The 11,827-nt window shown below is 36.7% G+C and overlaps 1 protein-coding gene across 2 annotated transcripts; it reads right to left on the reverse strand.

Moving 5' to 3' along the window:
• Window positions 1-1,149: 1,149 nt before the first annotated feature.
• Window positions 1,150-8,649, reverse strand: LOC122134848. 2 transcript variants are annotated; one of them, XM_042711656.1, is made up of 4 exons: window positions 8,493-8,649; window positions 1,793-2,119; window positions 1,535-1,603; window positions 1,150-1,435 (listed from the first exon to the last, which is right to left on the reverse strand). In XM_042711656.1, the coding sequence occupies exons 1-4, from the start codon at window positions 8,563-8,565 to the stop codon at window positions 1,386-1,388; spliced, it is 519 nt and encodes a 172-aa protein (XP_042567590.1). In that variant the 5' UTR covers window positions 8,566-8,649; the 3' UTR covers window positions 1,150-1,385. The 2 variants fall into 2 exon arrangements, with proteins under 2 accessions (XP_042567590.1, XP_042567589.1); XM_042711655.1 differs by having other exon boundaries at window positions 1,150-1,603.
• Between the last annotated feature and the right edge of the window lie 3,178 nt (window positions 8,650-11,827).

Raw genomic sequence — 11,827 nt, forward strand, 5'->3', positions numbered from 1 at the left:
GACTCCAGCACTTTAAAATACCATATGACCTGCTCTTTAAATACTTTATCGTTGACTGTCGGAGGTAAGTAAAACATGCAGAGACTCTTGAAGCTCAGAGTGAGAAAACTTCATTGATAAAGGCAAGCAAATACACATGACAAACAGAGAGCAGTAATAAAGTAAGATCTGTGTGTCTTGTCTGAGAAAATATGAACAATAAGTCTTTCAAACTGGATTTATGAAGAATCTGACACTAAAAATGCAAGGAAAGAGTGCTTAATGTTTTATTGAGTTCATGTTCAGCCAGTAGAAGAGCTTCAGTAGTAGAGATGTCTGATCTATACAATAATATTTGCAACTCTTCACTACCTTCAAGTGTGATTTGAGGTGATTTTGAAAGAAAAACACTAGAAGAACAAAAATGCACTTGAAGAACCTTTAAAGTTCAGCGTTCTGCTTTAGATTGCAAAAGAATAAAGCTATACATTAATCTCACAAATATTTATATATATGCAGGATTTTGTGAGAAATGACATCATCACTCATGTAGCTGATGTGTAAAACTGTGCTTGATCTTAGGTGTGTTTGATTTGAAGCGGCGCTGTGCAGACTGATCGGTGTATGACATCAACGTACCGCGAGAGCCGGAAAGAGCAGACGGCTTCTTATTCTTTCAAATCACTCTTCGATCGCTCATCGGTCTGCGCAGCACTACTTCTAGTCAAACATACCTCTAGTTCAGCTCTTCTGGATCTGATGTCATAAACCAGAACAATGACAGTAGCCACGCCCACCAGAGCAGAGAGGACCAATCGGATCACAGCTTCAGTAGAACCACAGCGGTGGACAGAGTCTGAGGAATATAAAAACACCAAACTGAGATCAGCTCAGTCAATAAACATTAATATCAGCGCCGACATCAACTAATATCAGCTCTGCTGTACCTGCACATGTGTGACAGAGTTGAGTGATGTCCAGATGTTGAGTCTGGTTGCTGATGGGATTGTTGAGCACACAGCTGTAGGTGTTTTTATCCTGATATTCCAGCTCCAGAGGAAGAGAGAGACTGATGCTGAGATCAGACACACTGATGCTGGACAATAAACTGTTTCCTTTGTACCAGGAGAGAGTCACATGACTCACATTCACGGCTGAACACACCAGTGAACAATTCTGCTGTGATGATGATGATGATGATGATGATGATGATGATGATGATGATGAAGAACAGTTCCTGCTTATGACAGGAACAGGCAGACGAGCTGCAAACATGAGAGAATGAAGATAAGAAAAAATCTAATCAACAAACATATTTTCGGCTGTGTGTTGAGTGAGTGTTTATACAATCTATCATCTGAAAATATAAAACTTTCCAGCATGTTCAGTTCTGATGTTTGTGATGGTCAGAGATCCAGTTCTTTGTTCAGTTTAAGGTGGTTTCTGAATCTCCCACCTATTACATCATCACATACAGTGAATCTGTTATTAAATGCAATCATTTGAGCTGTTAAATCGTTTTCACTGCCAAACCACCACCAAATCTGATCATCACCTGTTACTTCAGTAAAACCTGGGTTTAGAGTGACTGGATCTCCCTCCATACTCATCACTGATATTTCACCTGCATCATCAAACACACAAAGAGAACAAACAGAAAGAGGGTTTGTCACAGATTAAGACCTTTAAATAACTTTATGATTGTTTATGAAAGTAACACGTTTGAAAAAAAAAAAATGAAGGGTGTTTATTAATGTTGTACTTGGAGATTACAATATTAAAATAAAATGGGTGAAACAAATATTTGACTCACCATTAACACTGAGATCGAAAATGAAGCTAATACGGTTGACCTCTACTTCATAATTTCCAGCATGTTCAGTTCTGATGTCTGTGATGGTCAGAGATCCAGTTTGTTTGTCCAGCTTCAGTCTGTCTCTGAATCTCCCGTCAAGAACATCATCATGTACAGTCATGCTGTCGTCCTGTTTATTGATTTCAGCTATTAAAGTGCTTCCAACCGAAAACCACCACTGAATCAGATCACCATTTCTTATTCCAGTAAGATCAGAGTTTAGAGTGACTGAACCTCCCTTCTTCACTGACACTGACTTCAGTACATCTGCATCAGCACACACTCCTGAAGAACAGAGGTTTTCACAGATTAAAGCTTTAGAATCAATCGATGTTGGTTTGAAGCAAAATACTTTTAATCATTTTAAATCAATAATATTCTGCAGCAGTACAAAGACAAAATATGATGAATGAAAAGAGAAATAGATTTATATATGGAACAATATCTAAATGAAAAAGACAGTTTTACTTTAATGTTTAAAATCACTAAAACTAATGCTGTTGGGGATTTGACCTCATAATATAATTCAGGGGATATAGCTTGGTGAATTGGACCTGAAGAGCCGAAAATGCACCTCTTATCTCTGACTGTGGCTGTGTGTGTTTTGGGTTTTATATGACATTTTTTTTTCTTGGATGGAAATGTGGCTGTGAGGGATAAACCTAGTCTTTTCAATGGCGCAGTCTGTGCATGAAAGCCCTATACTTTCCATAACAAGAGCCGGGTAGTAATTGATTACATGTAATCTGGATTATGTAATCAGATTCCAAAAATTCAGTACTTGTGATTAGACCAATTTTTTTTAATTACATGATTACATATCATCTACGCAATAGCAATAAATTATTATTAAGAATTTATTGATTCTCCCTTTTTCCTTTTTTTATTATATTTTAAACGTTCCTTTCTAATACAGGTAACCCCTCATATACACTCAGAAAGTCTTCCAGTTTTGTGGACGTTCACACAGAGATCAGTCATTAATCAGGAAGCTTTTTTTATTTACACAATATTGAGTAAATGTTGGTGTTCAGTTGTCTATAATTGATCAGTAAATTGAGAGGAAGAAGAATTTATTTGAATTATTACTCAGTTTTTGTGGACGTTCACACAGAGATCAGTCATTAATCAGAAGGCTTATTTAACCAGTTTTTTAATAAATCCATGAATCCCCTGCAGTAACGTTTAATGCACTTCATTTTGTTAATAACAATGAATGGAATATATAATTTTTTTCTTTGCATTTTTATATCACTATTATGCCAGATGATTTTGTTTTAATAAATGAGTTAGCTCAAAAGTAAACTAAAAGTAGTCGGATTATATTAAAGGGGTCTTATGATGCGATTTAAATTTTCCTTTCTCTTTGGAGTGTTACAAGCTCTTGGTGCATAAAGAAGACCTGTAAAGTTGCAAAGACTAAAGTCTCAAATCCAAAGAGATATTCTTTATAAAAGTAAGAGTCAACCACATCCCCCTAAAAGGGTTCATTCTAACACGCCCCCACATGTCTACGCCACTATGTGGGAAGATTTGCATAACGCTGCCCAAATGTTCACGCAAAGAAAGAAGGCATAACTTTTATTCTCTCTGTTGCCGCACGCGCTATGTTGTGGAGATGCTGTGTGTTTCGTTGTGAAAGCGAAGCTACTTTGTTTGGCCTTCCAAAAGAGGACACAACTAGAAATCGGTGGTTAAGTTGTATTTCAACACTGTTCCAGAACAGTTCAACCCAAATATTCAGATGAGCGCAAAACATTTTACAGAGAGTTTCCTGAACCAGTAGCCTGCAATGCGTCTGTGGCACAACGGCTGTTTCTATAAAGTGAGGCAGTTCCAACTGTGCAAGGACAGTCTGGCGCTTCTGACTCACAGCCTGTAAGTACGTTTTCATATTTAAAGAATTTGCCACAGATGATTCAAACACGAGTTTTGAGCAGTGTAGAGTAGCGCTTGTTGTTTGTCGTTTCTCTGATCACAAATGCAGACATGGTTTTATGTTTATGCATAAAAACACAGTATAAGTCATTATAATCAGTAATTATGTGCCCACTGGATGCAACAAATACTTTGTTTATAATGGGTTTTATTGGTTTTGTCCTGCCGCGCCAGGAGACAGCACCACAGTATGTTAAGGGCGTAACATTTCCGTCACACGCTTGAGGTATTCGGCCAATCACAACACACTGAATAGCTGGCCAATCACAGCATACCTCGCTTTTCAGACCAATGAGCTTTGTAAAAATCTACAAAAAAAATATATTTTTAGAAAGGCGAGGCATAGAGGATCCACAATAATATACATTATGTGGAGAATAATATGATTTACATGCATTACACCAAATACGCAATATAATTATCTTTTTAGCAACATCATATGACCGCTTTAAAATGTGTAATGTAATGGATTATGTTACTAACTACAATTTTTGTCATGTAATTTTTGTCTGGTTTTGGACACATGAAAACTATTGCCGCAAAGATGTTAAATTTTTTATTTGATTTTTTTTATTTGAAGCTAGAAACTGCCACCATGTTTGAAAAATAATAATAATTTCAATACAACAGCGGAAACTAATAATGTAAGTAAAACATTCTCAAGCTTACTGAAAACAAGTAAACAATCTAATTATTATAGCTGCAAGCAACATGATAAATAAATATATTAATCAAAAATACAAATGAAATACAGTACTTTTTTTTAGTTTTCAGATAGGTCTATATACTGTAGTAAAGGCTACCACAGAAATAGCCAACTACAGACATTTAATGAATAAATATAAAAATGAAATACATACATTAAATATAGGTTATTCTTATTAAAGTTATTAAAGTGATCAACGGCCCATCGTCAATTATTCCTTACTAAAATGAAACCATTGTAAGTATTCATACCCCCTTAAATTTTTCACTCTTTGTTACATTGCAGCCATTTGCTAAAATTTGTTCATTTTTTTTCCTCATTAATGTACACACAGCACCCCATATTGACAGAAAAACACAGAATTGTTGACATTTTTGCAGATTTATTAAAAAAGAAACACTGAAATATCACATGGTCCTAAGTATTCATACCCTTTGCTGTGACACTCATATATTTAACCCAGGTGCTGTCCATTTCTTCTGATCATCCTTGAGATGGTTCTACACCTTCATTTGAGTCCAGCTGAGTTTGATTATACTGATTGGACTTGATTAGGAAAGCCACACACACCTGTCTATAGAAGACCTTACAGCTCACAGTGCATGTCAGACTCTGTTTGCGAAGGAAGCAGCTTCAGGCTAACTATTGGGTCAATTTGATGGGTCAAAGGTGTGATCACCCAGTTAAAATAACAATTCAGACAAGCTGGGAAAGAGAGGTGGCAAGTCTTTCAAGTTTTGGATGGACAGGGGAGGCAGTGGGCACAGGAAATGTCTATACATGACAAGAACTTTTGTCCAGGAGTACTGTGGCCATCAGTTCCTTTATGGCAATTGGGAGGTCCCCAAACACTGATTTAGAGATACTTGGGATTAAGTCAGATAATCCTGAGGCAAATTTAGTGTATGAATTCCAGTGTCATATAGGAGAAAGATATCAGGAACATATAATAATTTTTACTGATGGCTCAAAGGATCAAGAAACGGGTACTACAGGAGCAGCTTTTGTCGTTCAGAGGTGGAATGTCCAAGCTTTTAAGAGAACATCAAATTTCCTAAGTGTGTTCACAGTGGAATTATATGCAATCCTGATGGCTGTACAATGGACTGAGCAGATTCAGAACCATAAAGTGTTAATATGTAGTGACTTTGTTTTAGATTTGAATGGTTTGGTTAAGGGGTATTAAGTGTTTATATGTGGTGTTTTGTCTGATATTCTTCTGGCAATTAGAGATGTGAAAAGGAGAGGGGTAGAAATATCATTTGTATGGGTCCTAGCTCATGTAGGTATTGCATCAAATGAAAAGGTTGATAAATTGGCCAAGGAAGCTGCTCAAAAGGAGACTATAGATGTTAACCTAAATCTATCTAAGGCGGAGGGTAAAAGTATAGTATGGCAGGAAACAATTTTAAAATGGCAACAGTTTTGGGAGCAAGAAATCAAAGGGAGACACCTATTCTCATTTTCAAGTAGGGTAACTGACTCAGTTAATATTTATAATAGAGGGGGGATTAGTCGTAAGGAACAAGTTATTATTTCTAGAATGAGGATTGGGCACACGTTTTTAAATTGCACTTTATTTGTTTTAGGAAAACATCAGAGTGGCTTGTGTTCCTGTTTGGAGCCTGAGACAGTGGAACATGTGTTGATTTCATGTAGAAGATATGACCTTCAAAGACAAGACCTATTTAGAGAATTGCGAGAAATTGGTTTGGAAGAAATATCTCTGAAAGCTATTTTAGACGTAGGGGTAAGCGGGAAAGGAAAACTATGTGTTTTTAAATTTTTAAGAGACACTTGGCTGTATAAAAGGATGTAGTGTCAAGTGTAATAGTTCCATAGATGGCAGCAATGCAACTTATTGGATGCCGGCTGCCGTAAAATCCCATAGAAGAAGAAGAAGAAGAAGTGTGGCAATGCAACTTATTGGATGATGGGTTCAGTGGAATTGCATGGAGGGATAAGAGGAAGAAGAAGAAGAAGAAGAAGTAGTGACCAAGGTTACAAAATTTTTTTTGCTGCACTTAAGGTTCCTAAGAGCACAGTGGCCTCCATAATCCTTAAATGGAAGATTTCTTTGGACGACCAGAACCCTTCCTAGAGCTGGCCGTCCGGCCAAACTGAGCTATCGGGGGAGAAGAGCCTTGGTGAGAGAGGTAAAAAAGAACCCAAAGATCACTGTGGCTGAGCTCCAGAGATGCAGATCGGGGAGATGGGAGATAGTTGTAGAAAGTCAACCATCACTGCAGCCCTCCACCAGTCTGGGCTTTATGGCAGAGTGGCCCGACGGAAGCCTCTCATCAGTGCAAGACACATGAAAGCGGTATGTGTGAGACGAAAACCAGGCATTGCTCATCACCTGTCCAATACAGTCCCCAACAGTGAAGCATGGTGGTGGCAGCATCATGCTGTGGGGGGTGTTTTTTCCAGCTGCAGGGACAGGACGACTGGTTGCAATCGAGGGAAAGATGAATGTGGCCAAGTACAGGGATATCCTGGATGAAAACCTTCTCCAGAGTGCTCAGGATCTCAGACTGGACTGGAGGTTCACCCTTCCAACAAGACAATGACCCTAAGCACACAGCTAAAATAACGAAGGAGTGGCTTCACAACAATTTCGTGACTGTTCTTGAATGGCCCAGCCAGAGCCCTGACTTAAACCCAACTGAGCATCTCTGGAGAGACCTGAAAATGTTTCTCCACCAACGTTTACCATCCAACCTGACAGAACTGGAGAGGATCTGCAAGGAGGAATGGCAGAGGATCCCCAAATCCAGGTGTGAAAAACTTGTTGCATCTTTCCCAAAAAGACTCATGGCTGTATTAGATCAAAAGGGGTGCTTCTACTAAATACTGAGCAAAGGGTCTGAATACTTAGGGCCATGTGATATTTCAGTGTTTCTTTTTAATAAATGTACAAAAATGTCAACAATTCTGTGTTTTTCTGTCAATATGGGGTGCTGTGTGTACATTAATGAGGAAAAAAAAAAAAAAGAACTTAAATGATTTTAGCAAATGGCTGCAATATTAACAGAGTGAAAAATTTAAGGGGGTCTGGATACTTTCCGTACCCACTGTGTGTGTATATATATATATATATATATCCCACTGTGTGTATATATATATATATCTCCTGATTACATAACGCCGTTACATGTACTCTGTTACTCCCCAAGCCTGGCCCCGACACATTAAGCCAATGATCGACCAACACTGAAAAATGTTTTATGTTTAACATTTGGTTTTATGCTTAATTGAGCAAGTCATGGGAGCAGTGTTTTTAACCAATCAATGTTTTGACTAATTAATTTAGGATGTGGTGGGATCTGTGTTTGTTTGTAGTCAGAATTTTGATTTTGGGTCGGTAGAGATGTGGCTTGACTGTTGTTTTTGTTTTTGGTATTCTTGACCCAGCAAACAAAATACTTCAAGCAGAAAACAGTGATTTATTTGCAGCCATTAAATTGTGCAGCTGATTTTGTCAAAAAAAAAAAAAAAAAAAAAAAGAAATTATCTGATCCCAACTGAAACCAGACCAAACAAAAGACAACACATGGTGAGTCAGAACTCAGCGTTACTCTACTGAGGAAACCGTATTCAGTGAAATGCAGACACCTCTAACTCTACTGCCTGTAAGTTTTACTGTTTTTTTTATTATTTTTTTATATTTTTTATTATATGTTTTATCATTATTATATTAATGAATATACCAGTATGGACCCGCTGTGGTTCTTTTCAGTATCTGCAGTGGAGTTCGTGAATGTTGCTGTACACTGTATAGCAATTGTTTCCAGGATTACATGTTTGGGGATTTTCTCGTATAAACAGTGTAATTAACTTTGTCACCTGCCGAGTTTGGATTTTTCTGCTCACCTTTAGAATTTGAATGCACTCCTATCAGTACTGGCCTGTAACAGTGAATGTTTATCCTCTCTGAATAAATTTAACCAGTAATTTATTACATGGTACTAGAACAGAAGCAACTGAAGCCATAAAAACACATTTTAAACTCACCAACCAGATGCCAGAAACACAAACAGAACCAAACAGTCCAAAACATCTTCAACGGTTTAAGTCCACAAATCATATGAAAAGACAAACTCAGCAATAAAATGACAGATGAGCTGATGAGAAGCTGCTCTGTAGTAAAAACAAGGGACTTTCATCTATGTGGAAGTGTCCACTTCCTGTAGATGCATGATGTACAGTGTAATTTTTAACGGAAACAAATTGACACATAACGTGAAATGTGTCTTAACGTAAGAGTTTCAACTTGTCATGAGATCCTGAGAGTGTTTGACTCTACTCTCACCTGTAACTATCTTCATTTCTTTTCAAATATCTTGATTGTTTCTGAGTTTCTAATGGCTTTAAGGAGCAGGAACAGATTAGCTGCTAGAACTGTGTGTAGAAAAGTGTTCTCTGATATCTTCAAATGATTTATATTCAGCAGCTATGGATTACAACGCTGGTGTGACACGCTAAATGCTTACTTTGTTCAAACACTGCATTAGTCCTTACAGCTGCTATTAGAGTATATGAGGATGAAAAACCTCTCTAGTGGCCCCGGCCCCTGGGAGAGAAACACTGCTCTAAATGCTTACTCTACTAACAAGTGAACACCGCATTAGTGAGACAAAAACAACATGACACTGCAACAGTTTCTCACACACTTCAGTCAAGCTGCTAAAGACTGTGAAATAAAGTTCTGAGCAAATGCTTGCATATGAGGCAGGCAAATAAAGCAATAATTCCAGACCAGTTCCCAATTCAACTCTAGATGAGCTTCTTCAAGGTATGACAAACAAATACAGATGATAAATGGACAGCAGTAGTAAAGAGAGATCTGTGTGTCTCATCTGAGAGAAATATAAACAAAAAAATTTGACTCAAACTAATCATAATGTTCATTCATTCATGTATGAAAAATCTAAAGTATGAATCATTTATTGCTATTGTTTTAATGATACTGTATGTAATCATGGCATCAATTAAAAAAAAAAAGTATAGAAAAGTGTTTTCATTTCCAAACCTCCACTGAAACAGGTCATAATCATGTATTTCAACACTGACACTGACTTCATTTCAACACCAAACACACCTGAAGAACAGAGTTTATTTGTTGTTGTTGTTTTGCAGATTAAGCTTTAAAATCACTTGATGTTGGTTGGATGACGCTTCACTAAAATACTTTTAATAAATTAAATATGACACGAATAGTATTATACAGCCGTACAAAGACAAATGATGATAAATGAAAGAAAAATTTAGTTTTATATGGAAAAATAACTAACTAGAAAGCATTTTAATACAACTAACACTAATGCTGTTGCTTGTTTGAGCTTCATATTTAATTGACTCACTCACAAACTGAATACACTGAATAATAATCAAACTTGACCTCAGATTAGAGGTTCAAAAAAAAAAAAAGCCCACGATAGCGATGCTTCAAATGTCTGAAAACCTTCATGACTGAACTGTGATATTTATCTGGTTGAATCCTCCTTCGACCTCCATCACACTTTCCGTTCACACGTCCATCTCCTTTCTCATCAAGAAAAATCAACAAGCTTCTGCTGATCTTACATTTTCAAATGTGTGAAAACTAATTAAAGAGTGAAATATTGTATTAGATATTTGTATCTACTGATGTGTTATTTAGTGTTGTGAGCTGTCAGACTAGGGGTGTGCAATGTTGAAAAAGAAAAGTTTAGATTTTTTTTTTTTTTTTTTACGATTTTGTAAACAATTTTCAGACTCCTAAAGCTTTTCATATTTTTTGCAGTTAGTTTACTGCAGTTACAGAAATTAGCTTTTCCATCCATGTTAAATCAGTTTGTACCTGTTTTGGCCATTTTTACCTTTATATGGGAATTTTATATCACCTTTATGTCAAATTCTTACATAAAAAATTATATTAGAATAATTAAACACTATAGGGCTGTTACCAATCAAATTAAATCAGTATTAACAAAATCCATGTTTGCACTGCAGAAGTGGCAAAAAAGCAGCATCTTAAGTGCTATTTAGATGTATTTATACAGACATGTTTAATGCAGCTCAGATGTGGAATAAAATGTGTGTTGAGTGGAAATGAGAATATTAAGGGAACAAAAAAATGGAACAATACTTAAGCCTAAATATGAAACTAAAATCAGCAGTATGGTGGCAAGTCACTGTCTTAATGAATGAGTCATGAATCATTCATCCAACCGATTTGTTTAAAAGGAATGAAGGAATGAAGCAGGTGATCATATTTATTAATGGGTCTTTGAGTCATTGACTCATGCATGTTGTTTGGAGATGGTTTTCTGTGATTTATTCATTATAGTTATTATGAAACAGAGCAAAAACAAACATTATGTCTAAAATGTAACTCAATGTTAACTTCTTGTTTGTTGAACTGTTGCATAAATTCAATATCACATTCACAATCAGGCTGATATTGAGGAAAAGAGTACTCTTGCTCGTGTGATATTGCTTAACTCGGTCATATGATGCAAGTATAAAAAGATATTAAAGGTCATACAGATGTTATCTTCATATCTTGACTTTTGTGGTCATTCTTGCATTGCATAAGTTACATCTCACACATTCATGACTGTAGAACTTCACCAATTTAAGACTTCTTGCGTTTCAGAGCAAGAAGTTTCACGTACATTATTCAGTACATTAATACAAACCATGTTTTTGTAGTAAATGTGGTTTGCTGAAAGAAAGAAAAAAAATAAAGCGGTACAAAAATTAAAATTTAAGGATATTTTAAAAAGGAAAAGATAGACAGAGGGGGCATTATGGGTGCTAACATTTTCCTACTTATTTTGCAAAAGGGAATTTCTTCTGCATAGTCAGCAAATTAAAGTTTTATCGAAAGCTTTTAAATTGTAGCCGTTGGTTGATTTTCCCCCTGTGGGTTAAAGGTTTGAAATATTTCATAAATTACATTTGACTGACATGCTTGTATTGAAATATTTTACATTCTATCCATAGTTGGGGCAGAATCTAGAATCATGAGCTTCTCCACCCTTCCTCCAGACTCTAGGACCTTGGTTTCCAAATGAAATACAAAACTTGCTCTCATCTGAAAAGAGGACTTTGGACCACTGGGCAACAGTCCAGTTCTTCTTCTCCTTAGCCCAGGTAAGACGCCTCAGGAGTGGCTTAACAAGAGGAATATGACAACTGTAGGCACTCTGTGAACAGCCAGCTTCTTTGGCAATGAATGTTTGTGGCTTACCCTCCTTGTGAAGGGTGTCAATGATTGTCTTCTGGACAACTGTCAGATCAGCAGTCTTCCCCATGATTGTGTAGCCTAGTGAACCAAACTGAGAGACCATTTTGAAGGCTCA

Source organism: Cyprinus carpio, chromosome A22 (assembly GCF_018340385.1).
Source record: "Cyprinus carpio isolate SPL01 chromosome A22, ASM1834038v1, whole genome shotgun sequence".
In the NCBI taxonomy this organism is placed as follows: Eukaryota; Metazoa; Chordata; class Actinopteri; order Cypriniformes; family Cyprinidae; genus Cyprinus; species Cyprinus carpio.